We start from the raw sequence: 27,600 nt of genomic DNA, 5'->3' as shown, positions 1-27,600 counted from the left end.
AGATTGTATCGCTAGATAGATAAATGTGTGGCAAAGGCTCATTTAGCCAGAAGGGCCTGTTACTATGCTGGATCTCTACATAGAGTGAATAAAAAAATAACTCATTTCTGAAAGGTATTTCCAATTTACTTGTTTAGAACTTCAGAATATCCTGTTACAGGAAACAAAATTCTCCAGCAGCATCCATACCTGTGTCGGGGTTAGTGGATATTGTATACAAGCGGAGGTTGGTGAGTCTAGGGTTGTTTCGTTAGAGTAGCACACACTGAGGGTAGACTTGGTCAAAATGAACTAAAATGCACTAAAATGAATGCTGTTTGGGAAGGAATATGCCCCTCAGTAGAGGGGCCAGTAAGCAGAGGACACAGCTTGAACGTAGAAGGATGAAGAATCATTTCAGTGAAGGTGATAAGGGGCTAAAACTCAATGCCTAAAAGGTGGTGAGAAAATCTCTTAATAGGTCTGAATCTATAAAGAGGATATAACACAAACAGCACTCCTTTTTTGGCCGCTATGCTGCCATAGAAAATGGTCACTTTCTCTGCCGTCAATGTTTAAGATGCTTTGATGTGCCACTCGAGCATGAATCATGTGAATTAGATATGGTCCATTATTACATGTACAGTGAAACGCTGGTCTCGTTATTACACTATGCATTGAGGTAGAACAAGGACAGAATGCAGAATAAAGTGCAGCAGCTACAGAGGAATTGCAGTGCAGGTGAACAAAGTGCAAGATCCTAACAAGGTAATGCAGTATTTGGAGACAAGCTGATTTGCCTTTACCTGCTGAACCTGTGCAAGATGAGGAACTGCTGCCTGCTTGTTCTTGCAGAAATGTGGCTCCAGGACAACATGCCATACCACCCATGGAGTTGTGCTAATATATTTCGAGACTGTATTTTGGACCTTAGCCCGTTTTGCTTAGCTATATTAATGTGTATGGCTAATGACAATTAAACTTGAACTTGAACAGAGTGTAAGGAGGAATGTCTGGCCCCGGGGTCTGGCTTACTGCTTCACTGATTTGAGCTGAAATAACTCTTCACAGGAGCCTGTGCTCTGCATATCAGATTACCGAGCAGGCAAGCCATTTATAATAAAAGTCAAAATTTCTTACTAATAAATACTTCGCTGATAAGAATCACCCAATAACTTCCAGTTGTCTCCAGTTTCAAGAACTCTGTGAATTTTGTATGCCAGTTCAAGGTCTTTCATTTCCAAGCACTGCAAGGAGGGAAGCAAAAGTGTTCTCAGATTGTGCAAGGCAGGTTTGCACCACATATATCTCCCACAGTGATCACAACTCTACACTTCGGACTACAAGTGAAACAAGAGCTCAGAAGTCCCTCAATGCAGTCAACTGATGCTCATACCACCAGCAGGCAACCTCGCATTCCTGGGTAAGTTATCAAAAGACAAGTTCAAATATGGTTGTGGCTATTTCACAGATTCAGTGAAATAAATATGGAATTAGAACCTAGTAAAGGCTGCATTGGGAACTACTCCATCTCAAGAACCCATACTACTACCATTGGGAAGGAGGTAAAGGAGGGTTAGGTTCCACACCACCAGGTTCAGGAACAGTTATTACCCTTCAACTCTCAGGCTCCCGAACCAGTGTGGATAACTTATAGAAAGTAGAATAGTACAACACAGTACAGGCCCTTCGGCCCACAATGTTGTACCGATCCTTAAACCCTGCCTCCCATATAACCCCCCACCTTAAATTCCTCCATATACCTGTCTAGTAGTCTCTTAAACTTCACTAGTGTATCTGCCTCCACCACTGACTCGGGCAGTGCATTCCACACACCAACCACTCACTCTCTGAGTGAAAAACCTTCCTCTAATATCCCCCTTGAACTTTCCACCCCTTACCTTAAAGCCATGTCCTCTTGTATTGAGCAGTGGTGCTCTGGGGAAGAGGCACTGGCTGTCCACTCTGTCTATTCCTCTTAATATCTTGTACACCTCTATCATGTCTCCTCTCATCCTCCTTCTCTCCAAAGAGTAAAGCCCTAGCTCCCTTAATCTCTGATCATAATCCATTCTATCCAAACCAGGCAGCATCCTGGTAAATCTCCTGTACCCTTTCCAATGCTTTCACATCCTTCCTATAGTGAGGTGACCAGAATTGGACACAGTACTCCAAGTGTGGCTGAACCAGAGTTTTACAGAGCTGTATCGTTACCTCACGACTCTTAAACTCTATCCCTCAACTTATGAAAGCTAACACCCAATAAGCTTTCTTAACTACCCTATCTACCTGTGAGGCAACTTTCAGGGATCTGTGGACATGTACCCCCAGATCCCTCTGCTCCTCTGCACTGCGAAGTATCCTGCCATTTTCTTTGTACTCTGCCTTAGAGTTTGTCCTTCCAAAGAGTACCACCTTACATTTCTCCGGGTTGAACCCAATCTGCCACTTCTCAGCCCAATCCTGCATCCTATCAATGTCTCTCTGCAATCTTTGACAATCCTCTACACTATCTACAACAACACCAACCCTTGTGTCATCTGCAAACTTGCCAACCCACCCTTCTACCCCCACATCCAAGTCGTTAATAAAAATCATGAAAAGTAGAGGTCCCAGAACCGAACCTTGTGGGACACTACTAGACACAACCCTCCAATCTGAATGTACTCCCTCCACCATGACCCTCTGCTTTCTGCAGGCAAGCCAATTCTGAATCTACCTGGCCAAACATCCCTGGATCCAATGGCTTCTGACTTTCTGGATAAGCCTACCGTGTGGAACCTTATCAAATGCCTTACTAAAATCCATGTAGATCACATCCACTGCACTACCCTCATCTATATGCCTGGTCACCTCCTCAAAGAACTCTATCAGGCTTGTTAGGCACGATCTGCCCTTCACAAAGCCATGCTGACTGTCCCTGATCAGACCACGATTCCCTAAATGCCCACAGATCCTATCTCTAAGTATCTTTTCCAACAGCTTTCCCACCACAGACGCAAGGGTCATTGGTCTATAATTACCCCGACTGTCCCTACTACCTTTTTTGAACAAGGGGACAACATTCGCCTCCCTCCAATCCACTGGTACCATTCCCGTGGACAACGAGGGCATAAAGATCCTAGCCAGAGGCTCAGCAATTTCTTCCCTCATCTCGTGGAGCAGCCTGGGGAATATTCCATCAGGCCCCGGGGACTTACCCGTCCTAATGTATTTTAACAATTTCATTCACTTCAATACTGAACTGATTCCACAACCTATAGACTCAATATCAAGGACTCTACAACTCATATGCTCAGTATTATTTATTTAAAATTTTATTTGCACAATTTGTCTACTTTTGGACATTTTCTGTCAGTCTTTATGTACAGTTTTTTCATAAATTCTGTTGTTTTTTACTGTAAATGCCTGCAGGAAAATGAATCTCAATATAGTACAGTATATAGTGACATATAGTAATTTGATAATAAATTTACTTTAATACTTTTCAAATTTCTCACTCAACATATTGGTTAAGGGAGGAAATATGGTGTCTCTACCTGGTCTGGCTCATATGACTGCTTGACATTAACTGCTACAATATTTGAGAACAAATAGGGATGAGGAGCAAATGTTATGCCTACAAACCATGAAGGAATAACTAAATAACAAAATCTAAAGACTGGTATTTTATTTCACCCCCTTTTGCCATTTCCTAGTCTATCAACAGACAGTTTGAATTCCTGTGTCTTTCATTGCTTGGTGAATTACATGCAACAGCTTAAGCAGTACATACCACTAGGTGGCAGTGCATCCCAGCATTAGCAACAAGCACAAAGTACTCTTTGACCTTGGGCTCCTTAGTAAAATGCAGAGGTTCAAACTTACTGACTGCTTGAAACGGCTGAACAATCAAGTTTGCTCCACATGGGAACTCTGCTCTTGTAACCTTCCCCCATGTTAAAAGTGGTGCAGGTTCTGTTTTGAATGGGGATTGTGCATCCTCGCCACTCAACCCCTCAACCTCAGCCTGTCATCAAGGCCACAGGTGATCTGTCTATCTGTACCAATTCCTCATAGACCTCAATTCCCTGATCTTTTGCAATAAATCAACTTCTTAAATATTCCCCAGTGATCATGCTTCCTTAACATTCTATGGAAGAGAATTTACTAACCTCTAGGTAGCAGTCCCCAGCTTTAAAGATTTAACTTGGCATATTGGTTTACTTTTGTCACATGTACTGCACTGCAGAGAAAAACTGTTCTGCATGTCATCCATATGGATCATTTCATGCAGATATGCCAACTAATCATTTTTACATACTCTCCCGAGGTTCCTCCGCCAGTGAAAACATTTTGACATCTACCGTTTCACATAATATACAGTCAGAGCAATACAACATGGATTCATGCTGACCACAGTGACCACCCAGCTAATCCTACACATCCCTCTAAATCCCACACATCCATGTACCTATCCAAGTGATACCACTGCGTCTGCCTCAACTACCTCCTCTGACAGCCCATTCCATATACAGTACTCACCATGCTCTGTATTAAAAATACACATCTAATTTCCTTAGCTGTTTAGGTTAGGATAACCCCTCATCCAGGAATTTGCTTAGTGAATTTCTTCTGGACCGCTTCCACTAACAGTAAAAGGCAATCTCTTTAACCATTATGATCTTCTTTAATGCCTTCATTAATAAGGATTTTGGATATTTTTGCATTTTTTAAATTTAACAAAATCATTTGTTTTCAAATATTTCTACAAGACCAGCCACAGGAGCAGAATTAAGCCATTTGGCCCATCAAGTCTGCTTTAACATTCAATCATGGCTGATTTACTTTCCCCCTTCAACCCCATTCTCCTGCCTCCTCCTCAATCTTTGATGGCCTTGCAAATCAAGAACCTATCAACCTCTGCATTAAATGTACCCAAACACTGCCATCTGTGGAAATGAATTCCTGGCTAAAAAAAAAATACCTCATCTGCTCCAAAATATTTCTCCCATCAAGAGTGCCCACAGAGGATCATATTTCAGTTTATCTATCAGAGTTATACAAGCTCTTCAATTCCACCATCAGCTTCCTTTGTCTTAATGTACAGAATATTTTCTTCACTTCAAGTAATTGGATATCTGGGAGTATTTGGACAAATGACTGCAGTCACTTCAACCAGAGAGAGTGAGAATATTTAGTTTCTCTGTCACTGCCCAGAAACCAGTACAGTCCATTTTTATTCTATCTAAGGGAGTAAAAACAAATACTTACCACTCTCATCGCACTGTTGAAGAAATTTACTGTGGATAAAGGAAACAAGACCATTTGTAGGGTGCTCAGAGAAACCACGAGAGAGGAATAATGGTGCAATGACATCTTTTGCATCCAATTAGTACTTTTTATGTCTCACCTGAGGAACTTCACCTACACTACCAAATTTTCTAATTAATTATCATGATGTTGTAGCCTTAACCACTAGTTTTCATATCATCTACACTATCACCTGTACATCCGAGTTATTGACACAAATGTAAGCATCAAAGTTCCTAGTGGTTCACCACTGGCTGGACTTCCAATCAGAAAAGCAACATGTTACCAGCACCCTCTGCCCCCAATACCAAATTAACTTTGATTCTAATTTGTTTGAATGCACAAGGTCTTATGGGCTCCAGCCTTTTGGCCTACCCTATCATATGAGACCTGGTCAATGTAGACAACATCTACCTCTTCCCTTCCCCTCACCAATATGCTTAGTTATCCCCTCAAAAATTAAAGATGAGACAGAATTTCCCATGAATAAAATCATTAATTAATCTCTGCCTTTCCTAGCATAGATAAAAATCGTCCCTTAAAATTATTTTCCAATAGTTTCCCTACTTCTGATGCAAGACCTACTGAGCTGTAGATATCTTGTTTGACCATGTTCTCTTCTTTTAAATAAAGACAAATGGGGTTGGTCAGAATCAGGTTACTGCCATTCACATATGTTGTGAAATTTGCTGTTTCGCAGCAATACAGTGCATTTCATAAAAAATACGTTATAATAATTATACAAAATAGAGCAAAGAGACAGCAAAATAATGAGGCAGTGTTAATGGACCTTTCAGAAACATGATGACCAATGGGAAGAAGCTGTTCCTAAAACATTGCGCGTCTGTCTTCAGGCTCCCATACCTCCTAGCTGATGGTAGTAATGAGAAGAGGGCACGTCCTGGATAGTGAGGGTCCTTCTTGATGAATACCACCTTCTCAATGCATCACCTTTTGAAGATGTCCTCAGGGGTGGGAGGTTCTCTGCAGCATTTACAGATTCTGCACATTTGTGGGTGACCTTAAGGCAAGCCTTCCTCTCTTGTATACTCCAACTTTGTTACAATAAAGCCCAACACTTCATTTCCCTTAACCATCTGCTGAAAATTCATACCAATTTTTTTTCCCTTCCAGTTTTTTTTTGGCTTGGTCTTAAACATCTTTTTCAGTACAAGATGTTGGCTACCATATTTGGACTACCATTTACAGTTCTGGTCACCTTGCTATAGGAAAGATGTCATTAAACTGCAGAGGATACAAAAGAATTTGAGTACATTACCGGGACTGGAGCATGAGAATTATAAGGAAAGGCTAGGACAGATTTCCCTGGACCTCAGGACACAGTAGGGTGACCTTAAGGTGGTTTATAAAATCATTAGGGACTTGGAAAAGTCACAATCTTTTCCCCAAGGTAGGAGAATCCAAAACTAGAAGGCACAGTTTAAGTTAAGAGGGTAAAGATTTAAAAAGGGGCAACATTTTCTTCCACACAGGGGCTGGTGTACATATTAAATGGTTATCAAAAGCAGTAGTAAAGGCCAGTACAACTACATAATTTAAAAGACGTTTGGACAGGTACGTGGATGAGAAAGGTCCAGAGGAAACTACCTCAGTTAGGGAACATGCTTGACAAGGACAAGCTAGGCCAAAAGGTTCACTCCCATGCTCTATAGTTCCCTAAATCCAGCACACTGAATTTCAAACAGAATGTGCCTGCACAATTCTATCAAGACTTATCACTTACCATCATCAGGATCTTTGGCTTCAAAATGCTTCCCTTCCATTTCATGAAGCAGGATGACGATAAAGTCATTTTGTTGCTGGTTTGTAGCAGCTGTGAAGATTGAAGGGGAAACATTAGCTGTGCCAAGGGAAGCCTGCACAAATCTAAAATACATGAAGGTATTGAGCAAAGAGAGCAAGCTAAGCTAAAGAACGGGTGATTCTGCATGAATCAGGAAATTCTCTGTGAGGACAGCTCCAGAATTCAGGAACATCCCTTTAGAACAGAGATGAGGGGGAATTTCTTTAGCCAGAGGCTGGTACATCTGTGGATTCATTGCCACAGAGGGCTGAGGAGGCCAAGTCAGTGGGTATATTTAAAGCAGAGGCTGATAGGCTCTTGATTAGTCCAGGTGTCAAAGGTTAGAGAGAAGTAAAATAAATCAGCCATGATGGAATGGCAGAGCAGACTTGATGGGCCAAATGGGTCAATTCTGCTCACACGTCAGATTCAAAGAGAGCATTCCTGGAAATGGCTTTTCAACTCTGATAGCTGAAAGACAAATAAAATGTCAAGCACTCTCCCATTAAAATATTATTGAAAGAAGCATTGAAACTCAACTTTGAACAAAAACTGAGGAGTGTATGTCATCTCTAGGGAGCAGTAGATCTTAAACTGGAAGGCGAACTGTAGATATATCAAGATTAAATGTTTCTTAAGAGGCTAGAAACTCATAAAAAAGCTGTTACAAAACAAGGTACTACTCAACAAGTATCTTTCAGATATAAACTTGACTAACATCCTGAAACAGGCCACCTTTAGTAAATCTACACCTGACAGCTGTGTGGGGTGGGTACTTTTAGGGGCACCATGGTAGTGTAGCCATTAGTTCAATTCCTGCTGCTGTCTGTAGGGAGCTTTGTTCATTCTCCCCCTGGCCACTGTGGCTTTCCTCCGGGTGCCCTGGTTTCCTCCCACATTACAAAAACACATGGCTGAGCAGGTTAATTGGTCACATGGGTGTAATAGGGCTGTGTGCGGTCATTACGCCAGAAGGCCTGTTATCATGCTGTACCTCTGAATAACCATTCCTCCTCTCTGAGAAATAAAATAGGCTTTCTTGTTTTCAGCTCTGCTGGACGGTTATTGATCTGCAATGCACGGGTCAGTAGGCTAATTGGTCACTTGGGTGTAACGGGACATTGTGGGTTCACCTAGGAGCGCACAATATAACAGAGCTATCTCTTTAAAATAAATAACATTCAAGTTAGCAACAGAGGGCTTAACTTAATAATTTATGCTTGACTGCTGGTTGTACTGAGTTAAAGGCATATAGTACATAACTAAAGCAAACACGAGGAAATCTGCAGATGCTGGAAATTCAAGCAACACACACAAAATGCTGTTGTGTTCCACCAGCATTTTGTGTGTGTTGCTAGTACATATCTAAGCTCCCTTTAGTCTATAAACACATTTTAAAATGCGCTTCCCTGCCAATCTCTGTTCAAGTGAGCAGTCTGCAGAGTGAGAGAACCATGGGCAGGGTCAGCTATGAGGCAGGCTCAGGTCTCTGGTCACAATGAAGTGATGTGGCATTACCCAAGAAGGAGGTGATAAACGCCCCATTACCAGAGTTATTCCTCCACAGCAGGAAGACGAACAAAAGCAAATGTTCACGCAATCAGTTAGGAGGAACCAAGTACATAGGACTCATTCAGCATCTGCCAACAAAGTGCAATGGAAACTAGCCACTCAGTGATCATGACAACATTGGTATTCTGTAACAGAAGGTTTACACACATTCGTAATGCAGGCTGTCGTCTTGCTGGGTAGTTTTCAGTGTTCGATGTATAAACTCAAAAGGAGACACCACTTATATGCTAAACCAAAAGGAAGATGTTGGCTGCACGTCACATACAGGAGGCAGGAGTAGCAGGCTTCCCAGCCGGAGCAGCAGCGGCTCAGTACAGGCGAATGTTCTCATGCAGCCATTTCTCGGGAAGCCCACCACATGTGGGCTAAGCGAAGAACGGCTGCACTCAGCTCCCATTATCCAGCTGAGGTCAGTACCCCTGCGCCACTCATCACTGCCGGCGGCTCCGGGGAGCCGACCCCCAGACAGTGCAGCCGCTTTCTCAAGACTGACACTAAAATTCAAAACTCTCACGTGCATCTGCAGATGCTGGAAATTCAAGCAACACACACACAAAATGCTGGTGGAACACAGGTCAGGCAGCATCTATAAGGATCACAATCCTTGCCGTCATTTTTTAACTTTAACACTTGACAGACTCACTGCCCAACACCAAGCTTTACTAGATTTCTAATCGCAACTGCGTGAAGACATTTAAAATGCACACAGAAATGGGAGCTGCAACACACTCACCTTGATGCAGACACTTGAAACTAAATGCAAGGCGCCAGCACTCATGTTTACTGTTTCCTGACCATAACTCAATGGAAGGAGTAGTGTAAATACAAACACTGGAATTCACACAGGTCTGATCGTGGCTATTGCCTTACCCAGGTCTCTGGTAGATTCCTATAGTTGAGGAGCCTAGGACCAGAGTGCACAGCCTCAGAACACAAGGATAAGGACGGACAGAGGTGAGAAGGAACTTCTTTAGCCAGAGGGTGGTGGAATTCATTGCCACAGAGGACTGGCGAGGCCAAGTCATTTGGTATATTTAAAGCAGAGGTTGATAGGTTCTTAATCAGTAAGAATGTTAAAGGTTACAGCGAGAAGGTAGGGGAATGAGGCTGAGAGGGATAATAAATCAGCCATGATGGAATGGCTGAGCAGACTCAATGGGCCAATGGTTTAATTCTGCGCCAATGTCATGGTCGCAATGCACACTCACACACACGCATAAACAGAAAGTTCATTTCAAACAACTTAGAGCTCTGACATTTTGCAAGAATGCAAGTGAACTTGAAACTTCAGTTAAAGTTCAGCACTGCAAGAAGAAATAAAAAAAATCTTTCTTGCACCATGATTCACCCTTCTATCCAGCTTTTGAATGATTACTTACCAATTTTATAGAATATACCTAGTAAATGATCAAAGGTGGCCAAACTTGGTTCTGCAATTAAAGAAGATCAAGGTTAGAATACCCACAGGAATATACTTGGTCCATTTAAACAAAAGAATTAAAGAAAATGGAGTGGCAAACACATTAAATATTTCAGCTACACACAAAATGCTGGAGGAACTCAACAAGTTAGGCAGCAATAAACTGTTGGTGATTTGGGCTGAGACCCTTCATCCTCCAGCATTTTGTGTGTACCGCTCAAGATCCCTAGCACCTGCAAAATCTCGAGTTTTAAGATTTCAGCTAAAGCAGTCATAGTTCACAAGTAACGTCAAATGATAAAATAATTACACCTCAAAAGGCTCTGAATGACTTTTAGCAGGGAACACTCTTCTGCAGGTTTATGGGTTCATTTATTATCAGAGTATACAACTTTCATTCAAGTTTCACTATTGGTGACTGGCTCAGACTGAGGCATTTTTCTCGTGGAGCCGCTTCTCAAATAGCTCACCACATGTAAGCTAAGTGAGAAACGACCGCACTCAGCTCCCATTCTCCAGCTGAGGTCCGTACCCCTGCGCCAATCATCATCGCCAGCCAAGACAATTACTTACATCTAATACACCCATGATGTTAGAAAACTTTTATTTGCATTGACACCACTACTGTTGTTATGCTTGGCCACACTTGGCCCCATTATAACTTGCGGGAGCATCAGTGGATAGTGCTCACAAATTTCTCTGGTACTGTATAACTTAGTCGGTCAACATCTCAGCCTCTCTTCAGCTCACTCTGCAAACAGACTCTTCTGCTCTATCCAATTATTTACTATTTTGTTACCCAAATTGCTGTAACCACGACTAAATGAAAGCGCAGTATTCTTTAAATGCAGATATGTGCTGGAAACCCTTGCTCCAATTAATCCCTACACTCTAATCATTGATTACCAACACAGTCTAAACAAAGCTTTCAAGAGAAGATAGTGGGTTACATTGTTCAAAGTAAATTTATAGTCAAACTACACATATGCCACCATATACAACCCTGAGACTCATTTTCTTGCAGGTATATTCAATAAATCCATAGAATAATCACAATACAATAAGAGGCCACACCAACACGCCAACCAGTGTGAAATACAACAAACTATGTAACTACAAAAAGAAAGAAACAATAAATAAGGAATAAAAATCAAGAACTTGAGTCCTTAGGTTGTGGGAAACAGTTCAGTGAGGGGGCAAGTGAAGATGAGTGGAGTTATTTCCTCTGGCTCAATGGTTGAGGGGTAATAACAGTTCCTGAACCTGGTGGTGATGTGATACAGGTCATTTTTAGGTGATGGGATGTTGTCTAGAAGGATTTCCCATCTCTATTTTGGGGCTCAAGGAGGCAATGACACATCATCAGTTGCTTTTCAGCCATGGTGGATTATCTCAGGAGACAAAAGCTCATTCTGGAAATATAACAACATTCATATTGTGCCATGAAAGATAATCAGTTATTCCCCCTTCAATATAACAGGATGTGGATGAATGTGATGATTCTTTTTAAGTAATACCTGTGACAGAAGATGGTCTGCATTTGCATTCACTCTAGTTTTGTGGTGCTGAGATGATGGATGAGATCATCGTGAGAACTCATTCTCTTCCACATATGGGACAGGTGGTATGCGACAGTTTGGGAGTTACATAGGACTTCCGTGTCTCACCAATGAACGGACTCTCAGTTCCCAATGATATCCCGGATGCCACTTCACCAATTTGAGGAGTAATGGGTTAGGGGGGTTCCCAAGAATTTAGGGGTGCTTGTGAATTAGAGAACAGAATTGAATCTTTCCCTTTTTGTTAGGTAATAAAACATACAATAATACAGTATAGGCCGGGGGTCGGCAACCCGCGGCTCCGGAGCCACATGTGGCTCTTTTACGTCTGTGCTGCGGCTCCCTGTTGCTTTGGGAAATAATTGGTTGTGGCGACCCTTTTCCTGGCACATCCAAACCGACTCACAATTAGATAGCCTACGGGGGTTTGCGAGCACAGAGCTTTGGAGCCTCTGCACCACGGGGGGGCAGGTTGAGGGAGGCTTAAAAGTGAGGCTGAAGATTTCGAATAAAGTTTTTTCCTTCGACTGCAGTTACCGACTCCGTGTCGTAATTTTAGCGCTGCGTGTAGCACACCGCTACATGGTCAGTATTTAATTAAAATGTATTTTATGTTAGTTTGTTAGTTTTTGAAATGTAATTCTAAATTTGAAGATTATGGTGATCTTGTACAATTTAAATAAGACGTTGTGGCGACCCATTTCCTGACACATCCGAACCGGCTCACAATTAGCCAGCGTTCAGGCTAAGGGAGATAGCCTACGGGGGTTTGTGAGTACGTGTCTTTTGCAGCATCCACGCCCATGGGGGGCGGGTTGAGGGAGGCTTAAAAGCAAGGCTGTTTAGTTCGAATAAAGCTATCTTTGACTGCAGTTTACTGACTGCGTGTAGCACACCGCTACAACGTGTTTTTATCGCTGACTGTCCAGAGGGGAGGTGCTGAAACGCTTTGTCGCGTGTCTGGAAGAAGTGAAAACTTTCCTGGGCAGCAAAGGGCTCAACTTTCCTGAGCTGGAACAGCCAGAGTGGCTGGAAAAGCTACACTTCATGGTAGACATGACAGCGCACCTGAACACGCTGAACACAGCTCTTCAACGGGGTAAGGACGTACAGCCCTGCACATGTTGGAGGATGTTTTGGCATTCGAGCGCCAGTTGACGTTGCTTGCCAGAGATTTACAGAAAGGCACATTGTCTCACTTCCCCAATTTGAGAGAGTTCAAACAAGGTCACGACATGATAAATTCGGAGTATTTACATTCTGCAATCATCGCAATGCAAACATCGTTTGGGAAACGCTTCTGTGAGTTCAGAGAGGAAAAAAACACATTATCCTTCCTGGTCACTCCCCTAAGCATCGATCCATCCCTACTGAATACGACTGCATTGTCAGGTGTGAGTCAACCTGAACAAGTATGATAAATATTTTAATTGCCTATTATTTTACGTATATTCATATGTTTTCATTGTTCAGTGAAATAGTCCTTTCATTTTTCAGGTTGACAGCTGGCTGACGTTATTTTTGGTTTGCTGCTGGTGGCAAATTTAAGTTTGGCGTTTTTCATAAATACAAGAAGGACTCAAATAGACGTTGAGTATTTTACTTAAAAGTAACCTTCAACCCAACGTCTTTTTTTCGGAGTTCAAAATGTTTTTGTTGCATGCAGAAATGTAATTTCGTTTTCTCTGCAGGAGTTCATCAATTTCATAAATGCAACACATTATAGTTTGTTTATACATAGCATAAAGGCAAAACAAAACGTTGTATGTAGTGTTATTTCATTTTAAATGTCAAACGGGTTTTGCGGCTCCCAGTGTTTTCTTTTCTGTGGGAAACGGGTTCAAGTGGCTCTTTCAGTGGTAAAGGTTGCTGACCCCTGGTATAGGCCCTTCTTCCCACGATGCTTTGCCAACCTTTTAACCTACTCTATGACCAATCTAATGCTTCTCTCCATCAGCCTCCATTTTTCTCTCATCCATGTGCCCAAGAGTCTCTTAAACAATCCCCAATGAATCCATCTCTACCACCACCCCTGGCAGTGTGCTCCATGCACCTACCACTCTGTGTAAAAAACCTGACATCCCCCTGCCCATACTTTTCTCCAATCACCTCAAATATGTCCTTAATCTCTTCCTGGATGACACACTCTACCTTACTGATTGGAATTAGCACTTCAACACTGCAGATTGAGGCCTGAGTCTAGGAGACCATGGGGGTAGTTGAAGAGCAATGTCAGCAAATCCAGGAGTCCATCGGAGTCTGGAGTCGGCTTGTCCGGGGGTTGGAGGACAATGTATGTGCATTGGTAGGGCTTGTTTTGCTGTTGTTGTTTTTGTCGTTTGTTTTTGCTGTGTTCTGCTGAGCACTGTGGGCATGCTCTGTTGGTGCTGGAATGTGTGGTGACAGTTGCAGTCTACCCCAGTACATCCTTAGGTTGCGCTGGCTGTTAATGTGAACGGCACATTTCGCTGTATGCTTTGATGTACCTGTGACATAAAACTGAATCTTGCACAACCATGAGAGTATCAACACGAAAGGAGATTTCACAGATGAAGGTTATAAATGTCTACTCACGTACCAATTTTTAAGGCCTTCATTTCATTAATAATCTGCAGGGAAAGGGTTTTAGCATGTGAACCGCACTTTCGGAGGCACTTCAATGCAGAGTTAAAAGTTAACAAGTTTGGCTGCACCTTTTGTTCTGCCATCTGCTTCAACAGTTCCTGTTTTAACAAAAGGCAAAGAAGACCTCACTAAAGGTTAAGATACTGCTAAAATATAAAATTTATATAAAACATAAAATAAATGATTTTATACTGTGCAATCGGATTTGCAACATAATTAACTCCAGCACCAATACCATCACCAAAGCTTGGGACCCACAGTTGGCATTTGCACAATTGCTCTACCGGCATCTTCCTAACAATAGGAATTCAAGGTGATTATCATTTGGAATTAGTTCTATCATCTTGATTTGCAGAAGGATTCCTCCTACAAACAACATGTGCAGGAATTTATCTGATTCACTTGGTATATGACAGTATACAAAACCTTCTCTCGAACATACCAAGGAACTTACTAACAACTTAACACAGCACAGGACCTTCAGCCCACAACGTTGCGCCAAACCAATTGAAAACCCAACAAAACTAATTCCTTTGCCCACCCAATGTCCAGATCCTTCCATTCTCTGCACCCCATTCATGTGCTTATCTGAAGAATATTTTAATCATCTCTATTATTTGCTCCAACCTCTACTCCTGGCAGCACATTCCAGACACCCACCATTGTGTATTAAAATGTGCTCCCTTTACCTGCTTTGAAATTACCTTCTCTCATGCCCTTCAGTATTAGGCATTTTGATGCTGGGTAAAAGATAATGGTTGTCGCTCATAATCTTATAAACTTCATTTTATTTTTGACTGCTTACTTTACTACACTAAGGCTAATATTCCATGTCTACTACTTCCACTTGGCCAAAAAAACTATGTGCAGTTTTATGACTTCTCTTTTATTCTGGAAAGTGACACTCTGGATTAAAACAAGTCAGAAACACCTTCCAAATTACCCCATTTCTCTCAGAGGACCACTAATTTCCCTGTGATTCTCCTGTCAAACCATCTACACTGAAGGAAAATTTACAGTAGCCAATGTAAATAAAACTCAGTAAGCCAATATAAGCTGCCAGTGCAATTTTTTAAGATGTGGGAAAAAACTGGGGTAGCTGTGGAAAATCCAAATGATCATAGACTTCATACAGACAGCGTCCAAAGCCAGGAACCATCTTGGATTACTCTTAGCAGTACAGCCACCCAAAGGAAAAGAGCATTGGAAAGGCATAAGATATCAGAGACCTGGGGGCTAGAACGGTGCTATCTTTCTACTCACCAGAAGAAAATCTATTCTCTCATTATATGCCTCCTTCAGTTCTGGAACTGCCGTGATGAGTGCATTGAAGGTATGAACATCCGCTGTGAAAGGCAGATCATTAGAACAGTGAATTAATCACATTTGAGAAAAATCACCCTATTTACACAGTTGATTCTTCTATTATCGTCCACATTCTTAACACTAGATGTATCGAACACACACCCAACTCAATGGTTTAGGCTGCCCAACTGGTTAATGTTGTTCAATACAAGCAGACATCAGAATCTGTATTATTTGTCTGCAGCTTAGGACTGCCGGTTACAAGCAGATGAAAGGAAATTATTCATTAATATAGTTTCATACAAAGCCTCTGTTCCTGGGGTTAGTCACATATGAAGTGTTTCAGGTTGTTCCTGGCCCCAGTTACACAGGCACTGTAAACAGTCAATGCATACACTCCAGGATTTTAACACTGGATGATTACACAGCTTCAGAATTAACAGTATTTCAGCCTCTCATCGCACAGTTGTTCCCAGTTGCACCAAAGCGAGATTGACATCCTCCTCCCGCCAATACAGGCAAAGGATTTTTTAGAATGATCAACTTCAAACAAAATTAAGCACGGAATAGATAGAGTAAATGCAAGGAGGCCTTTTCCACTGAGGTTGGGGGAAGATGAGAACTGGAGGTAATGGGTTAAGGATGAAAAGTGAAATGTTCAAGGGAAAGATGAGGGGGTACAGTGAGAGTGTGGAACAAGCCTCCAGCAGAGGTGGCAGATGCAGATTCAATTTCAACATTTAAGAGAAATTCAGATATATGCATGGATGGGAGGGGTCCGGAGGGCTATGGTCTGGGTGCAGGTCAGTGTAACTGGGCAGAATAATAGTTCAGCACAGAAGGGCCTGCTTCAGTGCTACAGAGTTCTCTAACTCTGTAACTAATGAATGAATAGACAAGTGACAGGAAGAGGTGAAAAATACAAGCAACATTAAGTAGATCAGCAGCTCCAAGCATTTTATGGCAGTGCACAGATATTTACCAATGCTCTCAAATATGACCTTCAATGTGGAAACGCTGATAGGAGGTGAATGGAGGTACGATTCCAGCTAATCCAAGTCATTTTGAAAGAATTGGAACCATTACAGAAAATCAAGTCAGAATGACCAGAAAGTCTAAAATGAATAACTATCATTGGCCCTGAATCAGTAACTCTAAAAAGGCCATGCCATTTACGAGTGAGATCCTGGCTTGGCAAGAGTATTGAACTTAGAGCATAGAGCATTACAGCATAATACAGACCCTTCAGCCCATACTGTTGTGCCGACCTTTTAACTTGCCCTAAGATCAATCTAATCCTTTTTCCTACATTACCCTCTAGTTTTCTACCATTCCTGTGTTTCTCTTAAGTTTCTTAAAAGCTCCTAATGTACCTGCCTCTACCACCACCCCTAGCAGAGTGTTTGATGGATACACAGTTCATCAAGTCAAGAGGAATTAGACTGCTAACAGGGTTTGATGCTGAATATGCAGAAAAGCAATCAGTTTAGTAATGTACCCTCATCCGTTCAAAATTTGGCAAACATAATCTGCAAAAGCAGCTTTTCTTTCAATACTCACCTTTCATCCGATTATTTAAGAGATCTGTGTACATGTTGACAGCCTTTGTGTAGGCACCATACTGATTACAGAGAAAGAGAGAAGTTAATTATATTGCAAATATACAAAATAATTTATTGTACAAAATTACCAGATATACCTTAACCATTCCTCGAATTATTGTATAAAAAGAATGCTCATTCCTTTCAGGCATCAAATTGAATATCCTCTCTGCATTATTGTTCGCCCTGATGAAAAGGAAAGTATTAAGCATTAGTTCAAAGCATCTCTCAAAGACATGCATGCTTTTAGTTTATAAGACATGGAGCAGAATTAGACCATTCGGCCCATCGAGTCTGCTCCGCCATTCAAACATGGTTGATTCTTTTCCCCCCTCCCCAGTCTTCTCCCCGTAGCCTTTGATAGTACACAATACATTAACAGATAACCAGGAAAATAGGATTACTTCTCTACTGGTACAACTTATAACTACTAGCAATTATCTGAAACTGTTTCTGTAACAATGGCAAGTCCATTGGCATTCAGTTATTACAGAGCTTCTGGAGTCTATACAGATGAGCACTTAAATGTGGAATACCACAAGCTGAATTCCCAAATACATATGCAGTGGGGTCATCATCATTATACAGAGCTATGTGAACTTCGGTAGTTAAAGAGAGATACTTAAATAGATAGCTGCATCATTAATCATCTTAATTAAAACTTAATTGAAGATTAAGGAAACAAATTTAGCAGGTCAAAGAAAAATGCATCGGCGGGGTGGACAGGGAATCGGAGTGCACCTTCTTTGAAGTACCCCACAGCTTTCATAACATTCAATCAGAATCAGGTTAAGTATCACTGACATCTGTTGTGTTGCAGCAGCACAATGCAACACAAAGAAATGACAATAAGAAATATATAAACAAGTGGAACAAAAAAAAAGAGTATAAATATTGTGGTAGTAGCTAATCACGGATTGTGACAATGGAAGTTGTACAACTGTAACCAAACACCAAGGGTTAAATTTTAGCTTTCCATAAGATGCTAGTTAATTCAGTGCAGGTTGACAATTCAACCATAGATCATTCTTGGCTCATCAAACTTGATGGTACAGGGTCGACTCCATTCTATTGACCTGAGATTTATTTCCAACGCTATTGTCAGAAACTGCAGAGTCAAACAGAACTCTGCTATCTTATACACTGCACCATTATTATAGCTGGTTTTGCACCATTATAATAGCTATTACTAACCAGAAGGAAAGATAGTCCTGACGAAGGGTCTCGGCCCAAAACGTCGACAGCGCTTCTCCCTATAGATGCTGCCTGGCCTGCTGTGTTACACCAGCATTTTGTGTGTGTTGTTGTTCAAATAGTCATTTGTACACTTAGTGAACCCACTCAGATGTAGGTCAACAGGAAAACTACCCGATCCCCAAATTCAATAGCTTTTTACCTCCAAGTAACAGTGAGCAAATCTGAAGCTTTGCGAGGTCGGCCCCTCCACCTCTTCTGAGAGTCATCCTTCACCTCGTTCTAAAAGAGAATTAGTGCACAACTTGATAAGAAAAGGTCCAGCTACAATTTGCAGAAGCAATACTCAGTATTTTTACACTCTGCAATCTAGATGCCCCAATATTCTTCCTGTGTTCTCCCATAGCTGTTTAGGATATTGGTAAGACAGTCCCTGGAGTACCCAACAAGAAACACTGTGTTTTAAAAAAAATAAGCTGAAGGAAGCAGGTTCTGCAAGATATTCTTCTACCAGAATCTCCGCTGCACCTCAAGAAAAAGCAGGTTTACTAACACCAGGGTCGAGGCCCAGCATCTTCTCTTAGATCCAGTGGCCAAATGGCCTAATTCTGCTCCTATATCTGATGTCATAGAAGTTAGCATGTGCCAGCACTGAAGCACCAAGCAATGTCTGGTCTCCTCCAATGGGCAGGCCTTGTCGTTTATGAACCCTATGTCAGACTCTGGAAATGGGCACTTCGCTCTGTGCCCAGTCACAGCAAGAAATTACCAGGAAGAGAAAGGAGATGATTCAAGAACATTCTCAGATTCTTTGGGGAAAAAATGCAACATCCCCACAAACTAATGGGAATCAAGAGCTGGAATCAGCTCTATTATCACTAACAAATGTGAAATCTGTTCCGCAGCAGCAAGTTCTAAGAAACACTATAAATTACAATAAGTGTATATATTAAAAGGAGAATAAAATTGGTGAGGTGATGTTCACGGTTCATTGGCCATTCGGAAATCTAATGGCGCATGGGAAGTTTTTACTATAATGTTAAATGTTTTTACTAAATGTTAAGACCCACATTTTTTTGGCATTAACCGTTATGGGGAAAAGGGAGGTACTGTAGGTGGAGATGAGTACATGGGCAGATCAGTCATGACCTTATTGGAAGGCAGAGCAGCTCGACGGGCCAGATTGCCTACTCCTGCTCCTATTTCTTATGTTCTTACTCAAAATGGAGAAGCATTCTGGATAGTAATCAGAATCTGGAGCCCATTCACTCAGAGCACACAGAAGCTGAAGGAATAGGATGTAGCACTTCTCAAAAAAAACTACTAATCCTGTCAACCAGCTCTTGTTCAAACTAGTCCCCCACTGATCTCATCAGTCACTTCAGAATAATCCATCCGGGACCCCGATGGATTGCCTCAGAAGGAGAAGCCATCACACCTGATTGTCCGTTGCTCCTGGCTCAAGTTGATTTTCTCTTGGTGGCTCCTGATCTCCGTAAACACAAATAAGATCCAACAAGGTATTTGTCATTTTGAGAGATACGGGTGTCCCTAGTAGACAAAAAACAAATTCAAATTGTGATTATTAACGAGTCTCAGGTACTCAAGCATCTTCAGAAGTGGCAAAACAGGTAGACAGGATGGTGAAAGATGGTACTTGGCACAGTTGGACATCAATCAGGACACTGATTTATCAATCAAGAGTTGCAACGTCATGATACAGCCGTACAAGACACTGGTGAGACCTCACATATTGTGCGTGTTCCTGGTTGCGTAGCACAGGATGGACGACACTGAGCTGGAAAGGTTGCAGGAAAGAGTAACAGGGTGGAGTTAAAGGAGAGATTGGATAGACTAGAACTATTTTCTCCTGGAGTGTAGGAAGCCAAGGGGGAACCTAAAAAGGCACAGAAAATCATGTTGGGCATAGATAAGCCGTTGAATGGTCACAGCTGAATTCCTATGGTACAGGAATCTAAAACAAGTCAGCACAGATTTAACGCAAGAGGGGAAAAAATTAAAGAGGAACTGAGGGGAAACTTTTTCCACACAGAAAATGGTAGATATGTGAAATGAGCTGCCAGGGCAAACCATAGAGGTGGGTGAAATTATAATGTTTAAAAAACATTTGGGCAGGTATCCAGATAGAAGAGGATATGACCAAACACAGGGAGATGAGAAATTAGTTTAGGTTAGCAGTTTACAAAAATGGGACTAGTTTAGGTAAGCAATTTGGTCTGCATGGATGAACTGGGCCGAAGTTTCCATGTTGTATAAGTCCGTGATTCTAGATTTGCTAGTAGTTTCAAACTTCACAATTTTTCTCCCAATGACATTCGTAAGGCTGGAATTTAAAGGCAAACAAAAAGCAGAGCTGGTATTTGGGAGGCTGAAGGGATGATAGATAGGTAGTTACACCAGAAACTGGGTGACAGTCAGGAAGGGGAAGGGGGTTAAGAAGCCAGTGTGGCCATCCTCCTCAACAACAGGTATATCACTTTGGATATTGTTGGGGAAATGACCTAACAGAGGAAAGTCACAGAGGTTGGGTCTTTGGCACTAAGTCTGCCATTGTGGCTCGGAAACTGGAGGTGGGGGGGGGGGGGAAGAAGAGGTATGCTGTGTTCATTCGTTAGGGAAACAGACAGGAGGATCGCAGATAGTATGTTGCCTTCTGGATGCCAGGGTCCGGGATATCTTGGATTGAGTCCTCAGCATTCTTAAGTGGGAGGGTGAACAAGAAGTCATGGTCCATGTAGGTACCAATGATATGGGTAGGATGAGCGATGAAGTTCTGCATAGGGAGTTCGGTGCTAAGTTAAAAGGGAAGACCTTCAGGGTTATGATTTCAGGACTGAACTACTGAGCCCTGATCTGGGAGGATTATACAGTTTAATACGGGTCTAAGGAGTTGGTGTAGCAGGGAGAACATACGATTTTTGGATCATGGGACTCTCTTCCAGGGAAAGGAAGGTGGGACCTGTACCAATGGGAGGTTTGCACCTGAACTGGAGGAGGACTAACATCCTAGTGGGAAGGTTTGTTAATCCAGCATGGTGGGGATTAAACCAGAATTGTAGGGAAATGGGAAGACATTCCTCTGTTGGTAAACAAAAATGAAATCAAATCATTAGAAAGAGGTGACAAAGGGTCAGATGGTGTTGAATCATTGCAGATAGAGCTAAGGAAGTGCAAGGGTAAAAAGACCCTGATGGGACTAGAAAACAGACCACAAGCAGTATTAAGGATGTGGCCTATAAATTACAACAGGGATAGAAAATGCATCTCGAAAATGCCATGTTACAATAGTCATCTGGGACTACAATAGGTAAACAGATTGGGAAAATCGGGTTGGTGCTGGATTCCAGGAGGGGTAATTTCTAGAGTGTCTATGAGATGGCTTTTTAGTGCAGTTTGTGGTTTAGCCCACTACAGGATCAGCTACTCTGGGTTAGGTGTTGTGCAATGAACCAGAATTGATTAGGGAGCTGAAGGTAAAAGAACCTTCAGGGCAAGTGATCATAATGTGATCGAATTTACCCTGAAATGTGAGGAGGAGAAGCTACAGTCAGGTGTGTCAGTATTACAGAGGCTTGAGAGAGGAGCTAGCCAGAATTGATTGGAAAAAAACACTGGCATGGATGACAGCAGAGCAGCAATGGCCGGAATTTCTGTAAGCAATTCAGAAGGCACAGGATATACACATCCCAATGAGGAAGAGGTATTCTAAAGGAAAGATGATACAAGTGGCTAACAAGAGAGTCAAAGCCAATATAAAAGCCAGAGAGGGCATACAATAGAGCAAAAATTAGTGGGAAATTAGAGGACTGTGAATCTTTTAAAAACCGACAGAAGGCAATTAAAGAAGTCATTAAGGTAAAGATGGAATACGAAAGTAAACTAGCCAATAGTAAAAGAGGATACCAAAAGTTTCCTCAGATACATAAAGTGTAAAAGAAGGGTGAGAGTGGCTATCGGACAGCTGGAAAGGTAGTTATGGAGGACAAGGAAATAGTAGATGAACTGAATAAGTATTTTGTATCAGTCTTCTCTGTGGAAGACACTAGCAGTATGGTGGAAGCTCCAGGTGTCAAGGGTCATGAAGTGTGTGAAGTTACCATAACTAGAGAGAAGGTTCTTGGGAAACTGAAAGGTCTGAAGGTAGATAAGTCACCTGGACCAGATGGTGTACACCACAGAATTCTGATAGGTGTGGTGAAGATATTGTGGAGGGATTAGTAATTATCTTCCAAGAATCACTAGATTCTGGAATGGTTCTAGAAGAAAATTGCAAATGACACTCCACTCTTCAAGAAGGGAGAGAGGCAGAAGAAAGGAAACTACAGGCTAGTTAGTCTGACCTCAGTGGTTGAGAAGATATTGGAGACAATGATTTAGGATAAGGTCTCAAGAGTACTTGGATGGGCATAATAAAATAGGCCGTAGTCAGCATGGTTTCCTCAAGGGAAAATCTTGCCTGACAGATCCGTTGGAATTCTTTGAGGAAATAACGTCTAGCATAGACAAAGGAGAATTGGTTGATGTTGCGTACTTAAGATTTTCAGAAGGCCTTTGACAAGGCTGCTTAACAAGGTACAAGCCCATGGTATTACAGGAAAGATTCTAGCATGGATAAAACAATGGCTGATTAGCAGAAAGCAAAGACTGGGAGTAAAGGGAGCCTTTTCTGGCTGGCTGCAGTGTTCCACAGGGGTCTGTTTTGGGACGGATTCTTTTTATGTTACATGTCAATGATTTGGATGATGGAATCAATGGCTTTGTTGCAAAGTTTGCAGATGATATGAAGATAAGCAGAGGGGCAGGTAGTTTTGAGGAAGAAGAGAGGCTACAGAAGGTCTCAGACAGATTAGGAAAATAGGCAAAGAAATGGCAGATGGAATACAGTGTTGGGAAATGTATGGTCATGCACTTTGGTAGAAAAAATGAAAGGGTTAACTATTTTCTAAATGGAGAGAAAATACAAAAAAGTGGCGGTACAAAAGGACTTGTTTGGAGTCCTTTTGCCGGATTCCCTAAAGGTTAATTTGCAGGTTGAGTCTGTGGTGAAGTAGGCAATGAAGGGATACGGTGAGAAGGCAGGAGATTGGGGCTGAGAGGAAAATTGGATCAGCCATGATGAAATGGCAGGGAAGACTGTAACTGGGGCCAAATGGCCCAATTCTGCTTGTGTCTTAATGCGCATTCTCCATTGGGACTCCAAATCTGGAAAGTAATGCTACACACCAGCTTCAGGTAGAAGCAGGGAAAGTGTGCAAAATCATACTATTAAACAACATACTTCTAGTCTCAACAGACTGAATGTTTCCCGTCCTCTTATTTCTCTGATGTGTAGAGTATTTTCTTTTATGAAGCCTAGTACTTTGGTCTAAGTGCATAATGGGAGGGATAAGATTACCTGCTTGCACAAGTTGATCATACAGATCAACAGATTCTTTCACTCGCCTGAGCTGAATGTGTTCTTTCAGGGCATCCTCCGTCACTTCACTTATCAGGGGCTCCAACTGTTGTGGCATCAGACACTATATATATAAAAAAAATTGATAATTGGCCATGAGTGACAACTTACATTTCTATAGTGCCTTGTACAGTTCATGGACTGTGCACTTCAGTCCACGTTTTGATGCGCATATGACAATAAAGCTAATTCAATCTTTGCATTACAACACAGATTAAGCTTCATGAAGTTCTTTGGACATAAAACACGTCAGGTTGGCCTGAATTGATTGTGAGAAATATTGCTGAAATGCAAATTTTGCTGCAATTAGGGGGCCTTAGTGAGAGAAATTAAGAGAATCAATCATTTGTTTGGTGGAAAATACAGACATTAAAAAGGCTGCTGGTGATAGAAGTGAGCTCAGAGACCAACACTAAATGGCTTACTGACAACTTAAAGAAAGGCCATTAGAGTGAAATGCAAGAGAAATTGTCAAGCTCACTGAGCCATCTCAGAATGAACGAGTATTATAATGCAGAGGAAGAGGAAATTAAATAAAATCAACCATCAACAGACAAAGGTACTGGAATGCTAGAGTGCAGTAAAACTGTGTACGTAAGAAAATTTAATGTTATGTCAATGATATAAATGGCTATGGATTGCAACACAAAGACTTCTGTTTTAACAAAGGAGGGACTCAACTTACAGGTATCGAAGGTTCAGCAAAATCCTTCTGGAAAAGTTTCGGATAAGTGTTGACGATGTACCTGGCCGCATTGCGCCCAGACTCCTGCGACAGGGAGTAGAGACGCTGAAAGAGTAGGAGAGAACATGCTGTTTACAAAGGAACCTGGTCAACATCACTTAGGAATGGTTCTTAAGGTTAACGAGTGAATAATTAAAAAAAATTCTCATTTTCTAGTGAGGAAATGAGACACATGAAAACTATACTCAAGCTAAGCTTTCCAATGTTTACTTCGGCACTGTTGGTTTGGGGAATGTAGAATTGTTATTTTTCTTGGGAATTTATCTTTCCTAGGCCTGCTTGCATTTTTATATAATCATCGACATTCTGTACATGTAATTGTTCACTGAATATTCCAGTAATTGAAGTAGAGTTGCTTCGGTATTTTTCAAGAAACTTCTGAGTTTTCTAAGCAGATGTCACACCACTTGAATCAGGCTATTTTATAGGTTAGTTATTATCAATGGAATTTTGTTATTTCTAGTCTCAGACTGAGACAACTACAACTGCTTTTATCTTTGTCTTTTTTTTGTTCTCTCAACCCCTCTTTCTTGTTCGTTTTTTTGCTCTTGTGAGACTTAATAAGTTTTGGGCCTAATTCTTGACTTCTGAAGAGCCAGTAGGGTGGGTCTGTACCATCTGAGGGGAATAATGCTCATTGTGATTTTTGGCAAGGTATACATCTCCAGAGTTAGAAAACATGTGACAGCATTACACCAGTGGTAGCTTTGTGTGCTCTCATGCATCTTATAACACTACCCTAAAATTAGCATTTCCGAAAAGTGGCCAATATAAAGTACAACATATATATTCAACCTAGTGGTATTTTGTCTTTAGTGATCCCTCAACATTGAAATTTGTCACATGCAGCTGAGCTCAAGCACTTTTCATCAAATGTTGTTATAAAATTCTACATTGAAAACTTTGCCATTGGTGGCACTCACAGTACAGTGCCCAATTTCAGTAGAGTGAATCATTTCATTTTTAGAAAAATAGAAAAATACTTGTCTGTTGTTTATTTTGGAAAAGACAATAAAAACCCTAGGACACATACAGTATAATCACATGGATTTGTGGAAAATTTATTCAGGAATTCAAATAAGTAATCACTTTTTGTATATATTCCATATTAACATCAGGACAGGGTTATCAGCTCAGCTAAGAGTGGACTTTGCAGCAGACTGTTCAACTGCTATTAGTTCAAGTCACTGGCCATGTCGTTCACAAGGTCTAAGAATGATTTGATTACCCCAGTCCTCTCTGGAAGGTTGTCCTCAACCCACGGTGTGAACTCTGCCCATGTGCGTCTCATCGTGCTTCGTAGATACACTTGTGGACCCTGACAGCACGATCATAGTGTTTACCATCAAGGACTCCATTGTTGGACCCCTCTGCGACAATTCCAGCCTCTATGCATACATCCTTTAAACCAGCATCCCGAAATCGCTTTCCTAGGATGGCTAAGGCATTACAAAGAGTATGGAATGTCCCTAACCTGAGAAGAATGTTGGAGAAGCGCTCTTTTTGCTTCCAGGCAATTTCAGTGGGTTTTGCATAGAGTGCTTGATCCATGACTACCACAATTGTTTCTAAATGAAGTTCCTTCCTGATTAGCTCTGATTGGTTCAGGATTTCAAATACTGTGGTCAACTTTGTAGCTGGTGAATTGATGGTTGGCAAATACCCAACAACATCTTGTGAGATTGGTTCCTGGTCCCTGGTGCTGATATTAAAACCAGTCTATCTTGGGATTGTCTGATTCTCTGGATCTGTTTGCCTTGCAAGTGTCCACATCAGGTTCTTCTTGCAGGCAAGAAGAGCAGCTTCCTTGGTTTCCTGGACACAGTGTTCCCTGATTGGGAGAGGCTGTGGGCCCACACCTGCACCTGCTACATTTACTTCCAGTTCTTGGTCCTCAATGGTGACTGATCTCTGCTTCAGTGACAGAAAGCTACCACCACTGCAATGCTATCACACATTTTCTAGCACTAGGGGTGTATGTCTTGCCAAAAATCACTATAAGAATTATTCCCCCAGATGGTAACGGTGGCACAATTTTACGGTCCTGACTCACAGACTATTTGGACCACAAAAGTATCAGGATCTAACAGCACCTGCAATGCAGCTCAACTAGAATCCCCACAGATTCATAGAGCACACAAATATGCTCACACCACAACTTCTCTATGCCAATGAATCAACACCAGTCCCATTTGCCTGTGATGGAGCCATATTCCTCTAAATTCCTGCCACTTTCTGTTGCTGGGTCGTGAACAGTGCGGACAAGTAACTTGACTCAAATGGAATATACAATGCAAGTAGAAGCCTTGCCAAAGCGGAACACTTACGTGTTCGGGTGATGTCCTGGGTATAAGGTAGGAGTCATCCTGGAATCTGTAATGCGCAGCTGTGGGGTCCTGTGACAGAAAGACAAATATTGAGCATCTTACAGACACCAAAGGCCCGGCCCAGCGCCCAGCAGATGATAGACCAAAATTTTAAAACAAATACTCACTCTGTTCACTGTGGTTGCAAGAGCTTGAAGGACTGCAAGCTTATCCCTAGGAGATACAAACAAACAGGGTGTTATAAACTATTACATTAATATCAGCAATTTGATGACTTACTTACTGATGACTTGCAGAGATATCACTGTAGCAAAATGAGTTACTAGAGCATTAATACTTCACATTTCTCTCCTACCACCTTAATGTTTATTCCATTTGACTCCATTGACTTGCAGGTCTCCGAAGTCCAACCAGTCAAGCGTAATTACATGGTTAAAAATGTGCAACTATATTATTTTTGAGTTACATTTTTAAATCCTCAGATCAAATGTCTTGGAAACACAACATCTGATTCCCTGCTCCTCACCACCATACACAGCTCGACCAGCAGATTATTTGTTTATCATTACAGATATCCCTGGGAACCCCCAAAATGAGCATTGTTATACTGTGGCTCAAGATCCTCTCCCTGCGTGTACAGTACTGTGCAAAAGTTTCTATAGCTAGGGTGCCCAGGACTTTTGTACAGTACTGTATCTGTC

General features: G+C 41.6%; 2 protein-coding genes and 2 non-coding genes across 4 annotated transcripts in view; 1 reads left to right on the top strand and 3 right to left on the bottom strand.

The window, feature by feature from the left end:
- Positions 1-27,600, bottom strand: part of ptcd3 (pentatricopeptide repeat domain 3) — a 49,542-nt gene that overhangs the window by 16,363 nt on the left and 5,579 nt on the right. Inside the window, exons 4-17 of the mRNA XM_059965633.1 lie at positions 27,067-27,112; positions 26,900-26,968; positions 24,513-24,617; positions 23,768-23,891; positions 19,790-19,902; positions 18,554-18,633; positions 17,256-17,343; positions 17,117-17,177; positions 15,515-15,597; positions 14,205-14,349; positions 10,027-10,077; positions 7,016-7,105; positions 5,233-5,261; positions 1,120-1,226 (exon numbers count right to left, since the gene is read on the bottom strand). Coding sequence (XP_059821616.1) covers positions 1,120-1,226; positions 5,233-5,261; positions 7,016-7,105; positions 10,027-10,077; positions 14,205-14,349; positions 15,515-15,597; positions 17,117-17,177; positions 17,256-17,343; positions 18,554-18,633; positions 19,790-19,902; positions 23,768-23,891; positions 24,513-24,617; positions 26,900-26,968; positions 27,067-27,112 — 1,191 coding nt within the window. The remainder of the gene's footprint in view (positions 1-1,119; positions 1,227-5,232; positions 5,262-7,015; positions 7,106-10,026; positions 10,078-14,204; positions 14,350-15,514; positions 15,598-17,116; positions 17,178-17,255; positions 17,344-18,553; positions 18,634-19,789; positions 19,903-23,767; positions 23,892-24,512; positions 24,618-26,899; positions 26,969-27,066; positions 27,113-27,600) is intronic.
- polr1a (RNA polymerase I subunit A) overlaps positions 1,233-27,600 on the top strand; it is a 231,470-nt gene continuing 205,102 nt past the window's right edge. The window contains exon 1 of the mRNA XM_059965628.1: positions 1,233-1,402. Within this exon, the coding sequence (XP_059821611.1) occupies positions 1,353-1,402 (50 nt within the window). The 5' untranslated portion in view covers positions 1,233-1,352. The remainder of the gene's footprint in view (positions 1,403-27,600) is intronic.
- Positions 8,951-9,088, bottom strand: LOC132392049 (small nucleolar RNA SNORD94). The gene has a single exon (XR_009511427.1). It is a non-coding gene; the product is annotated as a small nucleolar RNA SNORD94 (small nucleolar RNA).
- Positions 10,486-10,623, bottom strand: LOC132392048 (small nucleolar RNA SNORD94). The gene has a single exon (XR_009511426.1). It is a non-coding gene; the product is annotated as a small nucleolar RNA SNORD94 (small nucleolar RNA).

This window comes from Hypanus sabinus, chromosome 3 (assembly GCF_030144855.1).
Source record: "Hypanus sabinus isolate sHypSab1 chromosome 3, sHypSab1.hap1, whole genome shotgun sequence".
Classification (NCBI taxonomy): domain Eukaryota; kingdom Metazoa; phylum Chordata; class Chondrichthyes; order Myliobatiformes; family Dasyatidae; genus Hypanus; species Hypanus sabinus.
Note: the sequence above shows the minus strand (reverse complement) of the source record. Positions and strands in the feature narration are given on the sequence as shown.